Source organism: Mustela nigripes, chromosome 17, assembly GCF_022355385.1.
Source record: "Mustela nigripes isolate SB6536 chromosome 17, MUSNIG.SB6536, whole genome shotgun sequence".
Classification (NCBI taxonomy): Eukaryota; Metazoa; Chordata; class Mammalia; order Carnivora; family Mustelidae; genus Mustela; species Mustela nigripes.
This window is the reverse complement of record NC_081573.1, coordinates 24,401,203-24,419,710: the sequence shown is the minus strand read 5'-3', so window position 1 is coordinate 24,419,710 and position 18,508 is coordinate 24,401,203. Positions and strand designations below refer to the sequence as shown.

At 49.1% G+C, this 18,508-nt stretch overlaps 1 protein-coding gene across 2 annotated transcripts in view; it reads right to left on the bottom strand.

Annotated features, from left to right (window-relative positions):
• GPT2 (glutamic--pyruvic transaminase 2) overlaps positions 1-8,538 on the bottom strand; it is a 34,979-nt gene extending 26,441 nt beyond the window's left edge. The window contains exons 1-3 of one of the 2 annotated variants that reach the window (XM_059383823.1): positions 8,410-8,538; positions 7,926-8,196; positions 200-289 (exon numbers count right to left, since the gene is read on the bottom strand). In XM_059383823.1, the coding sequence (XP_059239806.1) occupies positions 200-289; positions 7,926-8,168 (333 nt within the window). In that variant the 5' untranslated portion in view covers positions 8,169-8,196; positions 8,410-8,538. Of the gene's footprint in view, positions 1-199; positions 290-7,925; positions 8,197-8,297; positions 8,384-8,409 lie in introns of those variants that run through there. The other variant, XM_059383824.1, reaches the window with a different exon arrangement.
• Between the last annotated feature and the right edge of the window lie 9,970 nt (positions 8,539-18,508).

Sequence of the window (18,508 nt, the reverse complement as noted above, 5' to 3'; positions counted from 1 at the left end):
CTGAGGGAGAGACCCAGGGCACATCAGACACTGGAGGGGGGCTGCTACTTCCATGGTACCTCCCTGTGGGATTCTGGTGCCTGCTGTGTCCCAAGGGGGCCGGACAGGGGAGGAAGCAGGAATGAGAAGAGCTGGCTGGCCCGCCCAGGCTCCAGTTCCCTGCTCTCCCAGCAGCCTCTGCTCCTGAGCACCAGCTTACCTGTCGGAGGAAGGTTATTGGCTGCTGGCCCATGGCCTGGGCGTCCCCGATGTTGGCACGGATGACTTCAGTGAATGGTTTTTTGATACCCTGAGCAGAGAGAAGGCAACAGGTGGTTACTTGGAGACTCAGAGATCCTGGATTCGCCAAGCAATGCCCCCCACAGGATATTAATAAACACTCCTATTTTGAGCCTCACCAGGTGTCAGGCATAGTGCCAAGCCCTTGACGTGGCTCGCCCCATTTAACCTTAACCACCACCCCATGAAGAACTAGTATTAATCTCATTTTACAAATGAGGAGAACGAGGCTTCAAAAGGCTAAGCAACTTGTCCGAGATCACATAATTGATAAACACAAGTAGTGGGATTTGAAGCCAGACTCCAAGATCACTCTTCTCAACCATTATGCTCACCACCACCCACTTTCTAAGAAGGCTGCAGGAGTTCTCCTGGGCTGCACCCCGAGGCAGCTGCAGGTCCAAGGCCTGCCAGTCAACTTGGCCTGGGAAGGATGCCTAAAAAGAGGACCTTGGGGCAAAAGTGGTGGGAGGCAGGGGTCAGCAGCAGAGGCCCCCAAACATCAGGGAAAGCCCCCCACAACTTGCCCCCAAGCACGGCTCCATCTCAACAGCCTAAATAAATGGCCGGAGCACCAGAGCCGCCCTCCCCTCCAGAAGACCCCCAATCAGCAGGGACCTCTAGGCTTGTCCCCTTGCAACCTGGTTTTGCAGAAAAAAGAATGTGGGCTGATTTTCGCTTAAAAAAAAAAAAAAAAGGCACCAAAGATGCAAAAGAATGGCTGAAGAACTAACTCTCAGTCACTGCCCAAGCAACGTGTTCAACACAGGAAGGAGGTCCCAGAGAGGAGGGACTCAGAGACCTGCCAACCTCAAGGTCATGGGGGGCAGGGTTGGGGTGACTAAAGGACTCCCGGCTGCTGAGAATGAGAAAATGCACTCCGGACAGAGGTTTTGGGGATCTGGACATAAGGGGATTCCACAGAGCTCCCAAGTCCAGAATTTGCCACTAGAAGCGTTAAGAATCAGCAGCCAAGTTCAATGACAACCCCCCAGGGTGGCCGAAGGGTTATCTGAGACAAACAGTACGAAAGCACTTGGCAGAGAACAAACATCATCAGGTTACAAAGCCTGACCAAGGACAGGGTTGGGAGGGTCGTGGCAGAGAAATGCAGCTGTGGGGCAAGGAGGGAACAGGACCAAGGAGTGGCCTGGATGGAAAGCCTGGCCACCTTCCCATCTCCAGCTGCCCTTTCCTCAAGGACATGTTAAATTCAAATTTTAAAAATATAAATTCTATGTATTTTTATTTAAATTCCATTTTGCTGGGGCACCTGGATGGCTCAGTAGGTTGAGCCTCTGCCTTCAGCTCAAGTCATGATCTCAGGGTCTTGGGATCAAGTCCAGCATCAGGCTCTCTGCTCAGCAGGGAGCCTGCTTTCCCCCCCCTCTCTCTCTGCCTGCCTCTCTGCCTACTGGTGATCTATCAAATAAATAAAATCTTAAAAAAAAATAAATTCAGGGTGCCGGGGCGGCTCAGTGGGTTAAAGCCTTTGCCTTCGGCTCAGGTCATGATCCTGGGGTCCTGGGATGGAGCCCCACATAGGGCTCTCTGCTCGATGGGGAGCCTGCTTTCTCCTCTCTCTCTCTCTCTGTCTGCCTCTCCACCTACTTGTGACCTCTGTCTGTCAAATAAGTAAATAAAATCTTAAAAACAAATAAATAAAATAAAAAGTCCAATTTTGCTAACATATAGTGTATTATAGTTTCAGGGGTAGAATTTAGTGATTCATCAGTTGCATATAACACCCAGTGCTCATTCCATCAAGTTCCCTCCTTCATGCCAGTTCTCCCAGTTACCTTATCCCCCTGAAGCAACCCTCAGTTTGTTTCCTAGAGTTAAGTGTCTCTTAGGGTTGGCCTCCCTGTTTTCGAAGGTTTGGACCCTTGTCTCTTCTCTAACTCCCACAATGTGTGAATTAAATCACCTTTAGAAAACTTTGCCTTTTCAAAATCAATAATATATACCTTAAGTAAAAAACAGTGATCTTGGGGCGCCTGGGTGGCTCAGTGGATTAAGCCGCTGCCTTCGGCTCAGGTCATGATCTCAGTGTCCTGGGATCGAGCCCCACATCGGGCTCTCTGCTCAGCAGGGAGCCTGTTTCCCACTCTGTCTCTGCCTGCCTCTCTGCCTGCTTGTCATCTCTCTCTGTCAAATAAAATAAATAAAATCTATTAAAAAAAAAAAAAAAAACAGTGATCTTAAGGGACAAAAGTAGCTGCCAAACAAGTTTTCCTGACCCTCCTCTGCCACCCCTAAGACTTCCATTTATCTGGCTGTTCTGGAGCAAGAAGGCATGGGGTGGGGACAGAGCCGGCTGGGGAGTGTCTCAGAACTGGCCATGGACCTTCATAAACAGGGCTTGGTAAGTGTCTAAAAGCCTATGGGGGGTAAGAGGCCTTTTAAATCCCTGTCCCTTCTGCACAGCTCTTCAGGGCTGGTCTGTATGAGAAAAGGTCCCAGCTTAAGTGTCCTGAGGGCCAAGGCCCGTGGGTGGCACCACCCTCTGCTGGGTGAGAGCAGGACCCTGGAGACGGACTGAGAGGCATGTGGCCTCAGGGCTCACCCCACAGGCAGGAGGCTGGGGGCTGGGGGGTGGAGGAGGGGCCAGGCCACGGTGTACAAAGGGGTAGGACTGACTCACCCCCATTGGCACCGGCCTGAGCTCCTGGCACAGGTCCTTCTGTCAGCCTGTGAATTGCCACAGCCCCCTAGGCCTGGCCAGCTGAGCACAGGTAATTTCTATGGCATGGGCACAGTTCATTCTTTGGTAGGGATAAAATCCATCACAGTCGAGGGCCAGGAACCAACACACAGCTGTGGGCCCTCAGCCAGCCCAATGCAGGGAGAGAATATGCCTGGAACAGAGCCCTGGATGTTCCTTTCCCATGCCCGCCCCCTGCACTGCTCAACCAATTCAAGAAGCCTGGGAACACTGCGCATCTCTTTTCTTGGGTCTAGGTGCCCAGAGACCCCAGACATTTTGCTGTGATGGATGAGCTGGGGGTGGGGATGAGCTGGCTCCCTTGAATGGGCAGCAGATCAGCCTGTCCAGCCAAAGGCCCCCACATAAAGGAGGCTGTTCTGGAGCAGATTCTTACCAAAAAGCACTGAAGGTCCACAAGGGATGGGAAATAACAAGGAGCCAGGGACTGACTCCTGCCCACACTGACTCATCCAGGTCTGATTGGCACACCCAATAGTGACCTTGCCTCAGCCCAGCCCCCAGGAGCCCACCAGGTCAGCAGATAGCATTCCCGTTTCCTCTCACAGTATCCAGGAGCACATCCAGATAACCCACCTGCTTACATCCCACTCAACGCTGCCTCCCTGGGCTTGGGGTGGGGCAGGCAGGCAGCTGAGATAATGTACCTAGAGAAAGGCCTTCCCCTCCGTTCAGCTTAAGTAGGGATCTGGGAATAGGCCCAGGCTCAAGGCATGACCTATTTCACAGGGTGTTAGCAAGAAGGAAAAAGACTATTAATGGCCTTCCCAGGTCACAGGCCCAACATCATTATGAAGGTTGATGGGACGAAAGCTGATTCCAACACTGCACAAGGCAGTTTTCTTAAGCAAGGGATGGCTCCTGTCATTTCATGTGACATGTAGGGGGAAAGGCTGGGTAGGACAGTTGTTCCCTGGAACAGAGTCCTTGATGTTCCTTTCCCATGCCTGCCCCTGGCACTGCTCAACCAATTCAGGGCCCACTGACAAGAAGTCTGAGAACATTGAGCATTTATTTTCTTGGGTCTGTGTACTCAGGGTCCACAGGGGATGGGAAACCCTGAACTCCGGGGGTCTGTTGGGAGGGTCACCAAGAGAAACAGAGACTCACAGGGAAGAAAGCAGGAATGAGAGCTGATGAGCTCCAAATAGAATAATTCATGATAGCAAGGCTAAGGACCAGGAAAGACAGAGCACACACTGCAGAATGCACTCCCAGACCCAGAGAGGCTCAGCATGAAGGCAAGGAAAGGGTATTCCTTGGTGCTTCTCTTCAAGCAACTCTCATTAGTTTGAGAAGAAGGCTCTTAAGAGGTTTTTTGTTTTGGGTTTTTTTTTTTTCAAATACTTTATTTATTTATTTGACAGACAGAGATCACAAGTAGGCAGAGAGGCAGGCAGAGAGAGAGGGGGATGCAGGCTCCCTGCTGAGCAGAGAGCCCGATGCAGGGATCGATCCCAGGACCCTGAGCCAAAGCAGAGGCTTTAACCCACTGAGCCACCCAGGCACCCCAGCTCTTAAGAGTTCTAACTGACTTCCAGCTGTTCTCATTCTCATCTCAAACTAGTCTTTAGAGGAAATAAATTGGCCCATTTTGCAGAGGCAGAAACTGAGCCCAAGGTGCTCTGAAAGACCTGAGGCCCACAGCATGTAAAGCCAAGCCCAGGATGTAGGTCCATGGAGACCTGGACAGGGTGGGTGGGGCAGGGTTTGTTCTATTAGAAGCCAGCACTACCAATTTGTTTTAAATTGAACGTTGAAGAAAATGACCGTGAGATTTCACCACCTGTGCTTGGCACAACCAGGGTTTCTTAGTTCTCAGCTAACTATAACCATGTGTTATATAGCACCTTCCATTTTTACCAGTGTGGATGCAGCACACACTGATTTTAACAGTCACAATCAGTTTTTCCCTCTATTTATGAATGTTTCGCCCCAACTGTGTGTACTTTACAAACAGAAGTAGAGCCATTCCTGTCTCTACTCGTGCCAACTTCCTCCCCTCCTGCAATAAAGGAAAAAAGTAGTAGGTTGAGAAAGAACTGACAGATCTTTTCAAAACTCCTACTAATTGCAGCTTATTTTTAAGGGCTGCTCCCAGTGAACACCAGGATCTGAAAAGCTAATAGTTTCTCCCCATTTGGAGCTTGGAGCTGCTGTCAGGGAGAAACAGGGCCTCTCTGAGAGCACACAGACAGGACTGGAGTTGAATGGCCCCTTTCACACCCACTTAACCAACTTCCCTTCCCTCCGTCAGGCTTTCCTGAGCACTCTCCGCTCCTGTCACAGACGGAAGGAGGATGGAACTTGCCCGGCCAGCCACCTCAAAGTCAAACACCAGAACCACGTGTCCAGCCAAACAGTGAGTACTGTCTGCAGAGCACCTGGTGAAATAATTCCAAAAGGCAGCATAAAGGCCAGGACCCCTTCGGATGGACAAGAGATACAAAAGTCAGGGCAGGGAATTGGGGGGGGGGGGGGGGGCGGAGATCTCTGGGCCCACCAAGCCACCTCTCTCCTTTTATAGACTAGGGAAACCAAAGCCCAGAGATGATAGGAGATTCACCCCAAGTCACCCTACAAATCCTTACCTGTCCCATCTCTACCCAGTCAAACTCTTTATAACACCAGTCCCATTTTGATCACTGCAGTTCAAAACAGAGGTAGAAAAAAAAAAAAAAAAATGAAGCTGTGCAGAGCCAAGCCAAAAAAACGAAAAAAAAAAAAAAAAATTACTGGGAAAAATATGGCTCTCTCAGAAGGGGCACTGTGTAAGCTAGCAAAGTAGATACAGGGGGTCTCCCAAAATGAAAGGTTTAAGGGAGGCTATGCTGGCTTGGCTGAGCTATGTCTCTAGCAGCTAGACTGGGACAAAGTGAGAATAAAACGAGAAGGCGTTAAGTTTGAATGAAAGCACCAGAAAGGAGGTGTACACAAAACTCAACTTACTTAGGAGTAGGCTATGGGAATGTGCATCATCGTCCCTCCCAGAAATCATACGGTGCCTCCAGCTTAAATGATCAAGAAATTTGTTCACCTCAATCATGGAACTGTGCCCTATTGGAACCCCTTCATGGTTCCCCACTTCACACCAAAACCCCCACTTTGCCCCCGAAAGTCCTGAGCCCAGCCCCCAAACTCCAGCCCGCCTTGTCTGTCTCATTCATCTCCTGTAACGTCCTGCCATGGTGCCGCTCTTCAAACAGCACCAACCCCTGACCCAAATGCCAGAACTTCCTAACCTTCCATCTTTGCTCACAGCTCCCACCTGGAATGCTCTCACATTTTTCTCTGCCTGATAAAAAATCCCACCAGTTCTTAAAAAAAAGTGGTGGGGGAGAGGCTCAGGTCCACAGAACAGGTGGGCAGTCAGCCTCCTGAAGACAAAGACAGGACACCTTTCTGTTCTAATCATCCTCGTACCTCATGGAGCCCACACCCAAGCTGCTATTTAGCAAAAGGTGGAGAGAACCCCTGGAGCCTTTACCAGCTCTGAAACCAGAGGAATTCGCTCAAGTGATAAGCCCGGAACAATTTAATCTCAGTGTTGCTTTAACAGGGAAAACTGTTGTCTCAAGGACAGGCAACTCCAGTCGGCCAGTCACAAGAGCAGAGTGGCAAAACTCGTGTTTTCTGTCTCTGGCCCACCTCACACCTCGGGCCAGGAAAGCACAGAAGCCGAGCCAGCCTTCTGTGAGCCAAACCTTAAACTTAGCCGTGAAAGGAGTCAGAGGGAGACACTGGACTCTAACTAGTTCAGCTCACTATTTTCAGTCAGGAGACCTGGGATCCCACCACTGCTTCCTCCCATACATGCATGGGACACTAAGTGATCAACTCACCCCAGAGTCACCCAGTTCTAGAGCCTCTGAGAGCTCCAGATCAAGGAACCCTCCCCCACCCACATTCTGGGTTAGAACTATCTTAAGCAAGCAGCTGTTTCATCAGATCTTAGAAATCTTAGCAGTGCTCGCTTTTTTTTTTTTTTTTTTTTTTTTTTAACACTGCCTCTCTTGACTTGGCCTCCTGAATTCCACTCAGATTAGAACTGGTATCTTACAGAGGTATCTCTTACACACACCCAGTCACCCTGGTTGTAGGAAGAGAAATCACTCCTGGGGATGCGGTCACTTTTACATGCAACTACAAACGAAAGCCAAGATCGCAGTCAGCCAGCCACCCAAGACAAAGAAAGTCCAGGGCCATCCTACCAAGGCTCCAAAGGCTCAAGACTTTGACTACCCAATGGGGAGGAGGGTATCCCCAGAGATCAAAATGTTTCAATGAGGCAGGAATCCTTGAGGACCCTCCTCCACACCTCCACTCTTGTCATGGAATCCTTACTGGCAGAACGACCAAAAAGGTCTCAGCAAGAAAAAAAGCTTTAGGAACAAACCTAAGTCTTAGAGCCTTCCTCCCTCTCCTCCTACCTAACATGCCAGCCTTCCCAACACTCCCATCCAGCAAACCCTTACACCATTCCTCCATTTTATTTTCTCCAAAGCACTTATTCACTATCTGAAATTCTCTCGTCTCTTTCTTTACTGGTTGTTGTTAACCTCCCCCCACGGACCTTGGTTCCGCCGCGGGTAGGACAGCCACATAAGTGCAGTGCCTGGCACTCCCGGTCGCTCAATTATAATTGATGAATTCAATTCAACAAGTGAACCGTATCTGAGGGCCTTACTTTGTGCCAGGTGCCGGGCGGGCACCAGTGGGTGAAGGGATAGGAGGAGGGCATTCTTGTTTTAGCCAACCTTGGCTGAACGAAGGAGCTGGACACCGGCGTGAGAGGAAGCCCCAGCGGGTGGACCCCAGCCTCGAACAACTACTGTTCTCCCTCCCCGCAATCCCTGACAGTTTCGGCGACCCTAGCCTCCCTGGGCCCTCCCGCCCCGCGGCCCCAGGCGCCCGCGCTCACCCGCTGCAGCTCGAGCTCGATCTCGCCGGCTTTGAGCACGATGGGTCCCCGCACCGCATACTCCACAGCCTTCACCTGCGGGTTCATGGACTCAAGCGTTAGGATGCGCTCGCGCCGGCTCCGCTCGGGCCGCACCTTGAGCACTGCCGAGGCCTCGGCGGCCGCGCTGCTCTGACTACGGCTCCATGGGCCCGGGGTCCGGGGGCAGCAGCCCCGCCGGACTAGTGCCGCTGCCCGCTGCATCGCGCGCCCGTCCAGGAAAACCTTGACACTAAAAGAAAAAGAACAAACATGTCGCGCACAGTCCAAGACGGGCACCAGTGCCCCAACCCCCAAGCCCAGCCAAAGGGCCCTTTCAGCGAGCGGAGCCACCTTGGCTCCCGGGCCGGGTGCCCATCCCCCGGCGACTCGAACCCTTCACCGCGCTACCGCAGAGCCAAAGCAGTTTTGCAAACGCTGCGCCCAATGCACGAATGCAACGTGCCTGCTGCCGCCACCTGGCCACCCCTAGCTTCGTCCAGCTACCGCGCGCGCCTGAAACTGGCCCGGGGCTTGGGCGCCAGCAGCCGCATTTCAGCACCCAGAGCCCGCACCGCCCGGCCCCCCGCGCTCGCACACCCACAGCCGGCGGGTCCGCCCCGGGCCTGCCCACTGGCTCCTGGGCCTTGTAGTTCCCCAGTCCGCTTCCAGAGCCGATGTGGAAAGTGGTCGAACTACAAGTCCCATAGTGCTCCGCGTTGGCCAGATAGGGGGCCGGGCCAGAGGCGGGAACGGTCTTCAGACTCTGCCGGGGGCTGGGCGGGCTCTTTGTCCCCCGCTCTGGGGCTGGGGAGCTGGGCGGGGTCTGGGCCAGGGGCTCTTTCAGCCTCCTACGAATTTGAGCTTTTTGCAGTGTGTCTGGAAGCGCATCCCTCCCTCCACGACCCCTCCCCCCTCTCCACCCACTACCGAGCACCTGCGAGGAGACGGCTGAGAGATGGTGCAGTCCTCGCCCGGGTTTCATCATCCAGGGCCCGAAGGTGGCCGCGGCCGCTCGACGGGAGCTGGTAGGAAGTGGAGCTTAGGAGTTTGGGACCTGACTGCCACTCTTTACCCCTCTGAACGTCAGCTTCCTTGTCAGCAAAGCGGAGATCTGACCCTAGCATCTAAAGGTGGTTGTGAGAATTAAAGGATCAGCACCAGGCAGGTACCAGGTGATCGAGTTTCCTGACTCCCATCTGTAGCTCTTCCCTACTTTTATTACCTCTTTATTTCTTGCAAGCATCTGAAATTATCTTATTTAGATACCTCTTACGGGCTTATGTCCACCTCCTGCATTCACCACGTTAGCTCCAGAAGGGTAGTGTTTCCTCTTCATCCTATTCATAGCACCTTTAAGGGTTCCTGGCAGTTAGGTAGGCACTAGTAAATATTTGTCGAATTTTTTTGGCAAAGGTATTACCAGTCAAAGGCACCTTGGCTCCCCCAGAGTGAGTGCAGGGCAAGAGTCGGAATGGAAAACACCAGTCAGACACCAAAATCCAGGGAGCCAGCGGGAGAAATCACTTTCCCTCTCTGGGCCTCAGATGTCTATCTGCAAAGTAAATTGGGTTAAATGCCCCCCAGGTTCCCTTCCCCTCTTGGAAATTCTGTGTCTAGGTGTTTTCCTGCAGAAAAGCAGCCCAAAGCTCCCTCACCCCAACAAACACACACACTCAGTATTAGATGTGTGAAAGTAGGGGGCAGGAGGCACTTTAAAAACAGCAGTGGGAGTGCCTGGGTGGCTCAGTGGGTTAAGCCTCTGCCTTAGGCTCAGGTCATGATCCCAGGGTCCTGGAATAGAGCCCCACATGGCATCATCGGGCTGTCTGCGCAGCAGGGAGCCTGCTCCTCCCTCTGTCTGTGCCTGCCTCCCTGCCTACTGTGATCTCTCTCTCTCTGTCAAATACATAAATTAAAAAATCTTTTGTTTTAAAATTTATTTATCTAACAGATAGAGATCACAAGGGAGAGAGGCAGAGAGGCAGGCAGAGAGAGGGGGAAGCAGGCTCCCTGCCCAGCAGAGAGCCCAACACAAGGCTCGATCCCAGGACCCTGGGATCATGACCCAAGCTGAAGGCAGAGGCTCAACCCACTGAGCCACCCAGACGCCCCTAAATAAAAAATCTTAAACACACACACACAGCAGTGTAGGGGGAAAGTTACTAAAAAATCTGGGTTTGAATGTAGATACATATAATCATTTACCTCTTGGCTGACTTTGAACACGTTACTTAGCATTTGTAAGCCCAGTTTCCCCATCTGTAAAATGGGGTAACACACTTAACCTCTTGGGACTGTGAGGATAGTTCAGTGAGGTAACTCTGAAAAAGCCAAGAGTTTGGAACCTAGTGCTATGAGTCTCTCTTGCTCATCCTCGTCAAGAGATTGCCATATACTTGGATTAGATAAATTGGTTAGCAATAAAGGGGAAAAGCAGATTGAGGAAGCAGCAGACACGAATATCTCTGAATATTCCTATGTTAATAAATTGTCTTGCCCACCAAAGACAGTTATTTGGGCTTCTTATCAATGGTTCCACCCCCAGCACTTCTGTTGATACTGTCTCCTTCCCCGCCTCTGTCCCAGTGGCTAGGTATCCAGTCTCCAGGCAAAGATACCCTTAGGGAGCTTGACTTCTCTAAGGACACCACCACCTTCAACATCATGTTCTCACCTGCTCTGCCCAGTTGTGGAGAAACACACCCACACCCCTTTATCTCTAAAACACATTTTAACCTTGACCCACATAAAATGTAAACACGGTCCCTCACTGTTCACCCACGGGTTGGTGCACTTCCTTTAGTCTCCACCCCAGATCAGAAGGGGCAGGGGAGCTGGCAGGGTGGGTGGGTGTAGAGAGGTGAGGACAAATCCATTTGCAAAACTGGGGAAAACAGTGCGTAGCACACAGTCCATCTACGTGGGCTCACACGTCATCGTTGTAGAAAACAGGTTAATGTCCCAATTATGTCCTTAGCCAACCTGTGATGACTGCATGAGAAGAGAGCTCCCTTTCTTTCCTGTGAACCACACTACTACAGTTTACAAAGCACATTCATACTTATCACTGCATTTGAACCTGATAGACATCAATGAAGTGAAAAAGGCAGGCATTATCCCCATCTTGCAGATGAAGCTCAGAGAGATTAAGTGACTTATTCAGGTGGCTCAGTCAAGTGCAGAGCCTGAACTGTGATTTCTAACCCAGCGCTTCAGTCCATACATGCAGGGACCAGGCTTGTGTAGCTCTGTGAGTTTGGAAATTGGCACTGCCACTGTAATGCCCTGAGCCCTAGAAAAGCTTTTGAGTGGTAGTTGTGATGATGATGGTGGTAATAGAGTGAACTGTGGCTTAATTTTGCCCTCTACGGGCATGCCTGGTGGCTCTGTCAGTTAAGCAGCTGCCTTCAACTTGGGTCATGATCCTAGAGTCCTGGGATTGAGCCCCACATCAGGCTCCCTGCTGGTTGGGAAGCCTGCTTCCCCCTCTCTCACTCCCTCTGCTTGTGTTCCCTCTCTCGCTGTGTTTCTCTCTGTCAAATAAATACAATCTTTAAAAAAAAAAAAAAATTGCCCTCTACACCAGATTGGCATGGAGCAGAAGCAGCTTCTAAATATAAAAGAGAAAACCTCATTGAGATAGTCATGAAAGTTCTCTCTGTGAGCGGGACGAGAGCTCCAAATACACAGCAAATCCCTGATGACCCACAGTTGGAAGAGTCGTTTGTTTGCAAGACATGGTACAGCTCGCCATCCCTTAAGTTTTTACTGAGCACCTCCCATGTGCCAGGTGCTGACCTGAGCTCTGGGACTATAGTGAGTCACACAGATGGTCCTTGCCTACACAGACATACAATTTCTTAGGAAAGGTGGACATCCATTAGATAAGCACACACACAAGCATGTGATTGCAAACTATGATAACGGGTCGGGAGAGAAAGGACAGTTTTATGAATACTTATAGTTCGCAAGTCTGAGTGAAGGTTTCCCAAAGTAGCCTACAACCTGCCCAGAGAAGCCTGGCAGGATGATAAGGGGTAGCAGTACTGATGGGTGTGGTGGACACGGAGATGTGCCCTCACCCATCAAGGGAAAACTTGCCTGGAAATAAATCGGAGAGAATTTACCTTCAACTAAGGGGTGTGATCCGTAGCCTGCCTCCACCTGCCAGTGCCATTAGGGTCTGCCTCACTTGCACAGAACTGCTCTGAGGTTGCTGTCGCACCCTGACAGGAGAAGCCTAGGTTCAGTGACTGAGCGAGACTTAGCAAGTGCTGGGGCGGTATTTGCTGCAAGGCTTCCCAGGAGGTTGGCTAAGGCTTTGGCAGGCCTGCTTCATGGTTTTTCTTTCTCTGCCCAAGCCTGCTGCCTCCCACTTCCTCTTACAGAAGCAGATTCCTCATATCCATCTTGCACCTCACACTCCATCTCAGTGTCAGTGATGAGGCACCAATGTCCCAGGCCAGGGACTGCTGAGAAGCTCCGAGAAGGCTACGGTGACTGCAGGGAGAGGAACAGGGCTGGAAGAAAAGGGTCAGAGGTGAGCGATTTGGGACAGGCAGCCTAAGGTCCTAAATGTAAGCATTTCAGTTTTCATCCCAAGAATCATTAGAAGCCTTTGGAAGGCTTAAAGTAAGGGAGTCACATGATCATATTCCTGTTTTAATTCTGCTGCATGAAGATGGATTGGAGAGGGGCAGTCGAGGGTGCAGAAGGATGGACTATGGCACCAACAATGTCCACTGTTGGCCTGGACTGGGGAATGGTGAGAAACAGACAGACTCTCTGGCATCCCCAGAATCTAGTATATTACCTGTCACACAAAAGTTCCCAGTAAATTTTTGCTGAATGAATGAATGAATGAGTGAATGAAATAGACTCTATAGGGTCTGTGCTCTCAAGGTGGCTGCAGTCTGGGAGAAGGGTGGTGCATCGTAAGTGTGATAAGGGCAGCCCCCAGGAGTGCAGAGCAGCCAGTCCTCCGAGTCAGCGAGGGCTATTCCACTCAGTGGAACAAAAAGTGAGAGGGTCTTCCCAGAAGAACAGATGGGCATTATGGGGCTACAAGGAGGGATGGATGACCTTCCAGAATGTCAAATCATGCTCAGGCTGGATACTTGGGGGACTTAAAGGTAGTTCTTAATCTCTTGGTCCCAAGAACACTTGGGGAGCTCTGTGGAAGTTAGTGGAAGTTATCAATAAACAAATGTCTTGGCCCACGACAATGATTCTATTGTCCCAGGAGCCCCTGAGTGTTTGCCTAAAATGCAGATTCCAGACTTTTTGGTTTTGAAACTCTAGGGGTGGGTGTGCCCAGGAATTTTCCTATATTGGGATTTTTAATTTTAAAAATTATTATTATTATTTTTTTTTTCTGGAGAGAGAGAGAGCATGAGCAGGGGGAGAGGTAGAGGGAGAGAGAGAATCTTAGTCAGGCTCCACACAGCCCAGAGCCAGTCATGGGGTTCTATCTCATGATCCTGAGATGGTGACCTGAGCCAAAATCAAGAGTCCAGCATTTAACTGACTAAGCCAGCCAGGCACCCTTGCTATAATCAGGATTTTGATGCACCAAAGTTTGAGAACCACAGGTACAATGCAAGGGGGAAAAGCATAGATCAGAGTTCTGAATTCTGGTTCCAAAGCTGTCACTAATCTATTGTGTGAACCAACGCCGTCTTCTTCTCTGGCCTTAGCCTCCTCATCTGCAGAACCACCTGCATTTCTACCTGATTTCTGGGTTACTGGCTCTAGCTTGAAAACATTCCAGCCTCCCGTTCCAGCCCAACTGATTCCCTCAGTCACAGATGCAAACCTCTGCTCACTGAGCCTCAGTTTCCTCACCTCTCAGTGAAGTGATGACAGTGTTTCCTCAGAGGGTTGCTGAGAGAATTACAATTATATATTTAAATATATATACTTACATATTTTAGTTACAAATATGCATTTATATATTTAACAGTTTTAAAACAAACTCTGGCCTGTTTTATTAAAGAAAAATTTTGCATGATTTACTTTTTATCTGTTCCGACAAGCTTCTAACGATATTAGAATCACCCGAGGGTGTCCGGGTGGCTCAGTGGGTTAAACCTTTGCCTCCGGCTTGGGTCATGGTCTCAGGGTCCTGGGATCAAGCCCCGCATGGGGCTCTCTGCTCAGCAGGGAGCCTGCTTCCCCCCCCCCCCCCCCCTGCCTGCTTCCCTACCTATTTGTGCTCTCTATGTCAGATAAATAAATAAATAAATAAATCTTTAAAAAAAAAAAGAATTACCTGGATCCATGATAGGCAGAGCGCATACTCTGTGGTATTTCCCACATGCTGTGCCCAATTCACTATTCCACTGTAGTGATGGACACCAGTTTTGGCCAACATGGTACAGTACGCTATTTCAGTTCCTCAAGACCAGAGAGTTGTTGGCGAGGATGACCAGTTTTGCTTTACCATGTCTGATCATCACAGTCTGCTTGTACCCCAGCATGTACTTTTCCCTTTTCTTAATGAGTTGGAGCCTCTAGCAACTCTTTCATCTTCTTTGGGCCCACCACCTTCTTGCCATAGGTGTTGGATGGCCCCAACGGAGAGCAGTCTAAGATGACCCGAGGCTGGAAGGATCCCCCTTTCTTCCTTCTTCCCTCCCCTCTTCTCCCCCTCACTTCTACCCCTCTATCTCCTTCCTTCCTTCCTCCCTTCCTTCTTTCCTTCTTCTCTTCTTTCTTTCTTTTTTTTTTTAAAGATTTTATTTATTTATTTGACAGAGAGAGATCACAAGTAGGCAGAGAGAGAGATAGAGGGAAGCAGGCTCCTTGCTGAGCAGAGAGCCCCATGCGGGACTCGATCCCAGGACCCTGAAATCATGACCTGAGCCGAAGGCAATGGCTTAACCCACTGAGCCACCCAGGCACCCTCTTTCTGTCTTTCTATCTTTCTTTCTTCTCTATCCCCAACATGGGACTTGAATTCACAACCCCAAGATCAAGAATTGCATGCTCTACGGACTGAGCCAACCAGGTGCCCCTAAAATGATATTTTTAAAGTTTCTTTTCCTTTTGAATATTGGGGTAGATTAGAAAGTCTGGGAAAGGGGCGCCTGGGTGGCTCAGTGGATTAAGCTGCTGCCTTCGGCTCGGGTCATGATCCCGGGGTCCTGGGATGGAGTCCCGCATCGGGCTCTCTGCTCAGCAGGGAGCCTGCTTCCCTCTCTCTCTCTCTCTCTGCCTGCCTCTCTGCCTACTTGTGATCTCTGTCTGTCAAATAAATAAATAAAATCTTAAAAAAAAAAAAAGTCTGGGAAAATAAGCACTCTATTGTTAATGGGCTTATTGTTGACTCATCTTGCCTTATGCTTAATGTATTATCAATGTTTAAAAAAAATAATGATAAAAAAGAAAAATAAGTTTAAAAGAAAAACAAACATAGAATTACCACATTCTGGGTAAACTGTAAACACGAAGGACTTGAAGGCAGGGACTTGAACAGATAGTCTACGCCTGTGTTCATAGAAGCATTATTCACAATTGCCAAAAGGTGGAAACAACCCAACTGTCCCTTGACAGATGAACGGGTAAACAAAATGTAATGGAATGTTATTCAATCTTTAAAAGGAATGTAATTCTGGGGTGCCTGGGTGGCTCAGTGGGTTAAGCCTCTGCCTTCAGCTGAAGTCGTGATCTCAGGGTCCTGGGATTGAGCCCCGCATCAGGCTCTCTGCTTGGCAGGGAGCTTGCTTTCTCTACCCACCCCTGCCTCTCTGCCTGCTTGTGGTCTCTGTCTGTCAAATAAATAAATAAAGTCTTTTAAAAATAGGGGCGCCTGGGTGGTTCAGTCATTAAGCATCTGCCTTCGGCTCAGGTCACAATCCCAGGGTCCTGGGATGGAGCCCCGCATCCGCTACCTACTCAGTAGAGGAGTCTGCTTCTCCCTCTTCCACTCTCTCTGCTTGTGTTCCCTCTCTCTGTCAAATAAATAAATAAAATCTTTAAAAAAAAATCTTTAAAAAATAAAAATAAAAGGAAGGAAATTCTGACACATGCTGCAACATAAATGAAACCTAAAGACATTATGCTAAGTAGAAAGGACAAAGGCACATTATGCAGGACAATATTGTGATTCCGCTTCTATAAAGGGTACCCAGAATAGGCAAATTTACAGAAACAGAAATTAAATTACTAAAGACTAGGGGAAAGGTGGAATGGGAAGTTGTTGTTTAATGGGTATAGAGTTTCAGTTTGAGATGGTGAAAATGTTCTGGAAATGGACAGTGGTGATGGCTACCGAAAAATGTAAATATACTCAATGCCTCCGAACTATGCACTTAAAAATGCTCAAAATAGCAATTGTATATAATGTATATTTTACCACAATAAAAAACAATCACAAGGATTTCCTTTATGTTGCAACAAAATTTAAAAAGGGAAACAATGGAAATCCTAGCCTGCTTATGGCCTTGTTTCAGAGATGGGTAGTGAGCGTTTCTGGGAGGCATTTGCTCAGGCTTCATCTCTCTGCCACATACCAGACAGCACCCTTCCTTGCCCTCCATGATCCCCTTTCTAAATGAAGTCCTCAAAAAAAAAAAAAAAAAAAAAAAAAAAAAAAGGCTTGAGATTTTAGGATAAAATTAGAGGGAATTTGGTTGAGATCCCATCTGCTCTGAGTCAGTTTGAGGCAAATTATTGCCTCCATAACATGCAAATATTAGTTGAGATGAATGAATAGAACTCAGAAAAGCTTTCAAAATGGCCTGCAAAGCAGGTTAAAGATAAACTCGTAAAGATACAAAGCCAAGCTCGATAAGGCAACTAGCGTGTTCCAAGTAAGTGTCATTTACAGAGCTCAGGAGAGAATAAAGACACTTCACAAAAGCAGTCCTTATAGAGCTCAGCATTGCATTGATACCATTTCAAAGCAGAGGCAGCCTGTTCCGGTCTTAGCAACCGACTCAGAGAAATCCAGGAGGTATGGGAGCTTGAGGAGAGGAAAGGGTAGGGGACGGAAGGAGAAGGAGCCATTGTGTAAGCTTCAGGAGCAAACCCAGCCTCCTTCCTTCGCAGTGTTTGTTGTTCCACATTCCTTGATTGCTTGCTTCCTGATCCTGCCGGGATGTGATCTCTTGGACTTGCCTTCTTCAGTCATGGGGAAAGATTTCAGAAACAGCCCAAGAGACCAACATAAAGAATTCTTAGCAGCAAATTCAGTGACTTTTTAGCCATTCAGGGCCTTAAAGCACAGACAAAATATGAAGCAATGGCTCGAATCAACGTTTCCAGCTGGTTCCCTCTCCAGCTTTTCCCAGATATTTGTCATGAAGCCACAGGATCTTTCACCTAGAGAGGCTTGCAAAATAGTCTCAGGACCTAGGAAATTAAGAGAAAAAATAATTTATGCAAGGCCTTATGATGAGGGAACAGAAGGCATTCTGAGGACAAAGCAGAAGCTGACATCCCCCCCCCCCCCCCCCCCCCCTTGGAATATATGTGACATTCCTCAGGCATTCCTGGCTGCCCTAAAGGAAAAACAAATAATTAACTTGTAGAGATCACAATCCTGCAAGACCTGAGTCTGACTCAGTTTACAAACGTCCTAGTGAGGGCATCTGGGTAGCTCAGTGGGTTAAAGCCTCTGCCTTCAGCTCGGGTCATGATAGCAGCAGGGTCCTGGGATGGAGCCCCACATCTGGCTCTCTGCTCAGCAGGGAACCTGCTCCCTTCACACCCGCCCGGCCTGTCTGCCTATTTGTGATCTCTGTCAAACAAAACAAAACAAAGTCCCAGTGATTTACGTGGAAAAAGCTTTCTTACCAATAGCCTAACTTCTAGAGACCCATAACTTGGTTCCTGAAGCCCTAACATCATCCTCCCTTTCATAGAATTGAGGGTGGCTGAGGCAGAAGGAAATGTAAATAAAGTTGAATTTCTTCTAGATTTAAAGCTCATTGTGGGGCGCCTGGGTGGCTCAGTGGGTTAAAGCCTCTGCCTTTGGCTCAGGTCATGATCTCAGGGTCCCGGAATCAAGCCCCGCATCAGGCTCTCTGCTCAGCAGGGAGCCTGCTTCCCCCCCACCCTCGCTGCCTGCCTCTCTGCCTACTTGTGATCTCTGTCCGTCAAATAAATAAATAAGATCTTTAAAAAAATTTTTAAAATAAAGCTCATTGACAAGGATGTGTGATAGCAGGATTGTAATATTCCTCCAGGAAGCAACCAACTATCTTACTGTTAATGCCTTACTAAAAGGAAACACCACCTTAACTTGATAATTTGCAAAGTTTCCGGGATCCTGTATGTCTTTTTTTTTTTTAAAGATTTTATTTTCAGCAGGGAGCCCCATGTGGGACTCGATCCCAGGACCCTGAGACCATGACCTGAGTCGAAGGCAGCAGCTTTAACCCACTGAGCCACCCAGGCGCCCTTTACTAAGCATTTTTTTTTTTTTAAAGATTTTATTTATTTATTTGACAGACAGAGATTACAAGTAGGCAGAGAGGCAGGCAGAGAGAGAGAGAGGAGGAAGCAGGCTCCCTGCTGAGCGGAGAGCCTGATGCGGGACTCGATCCCAGGACCCTGAG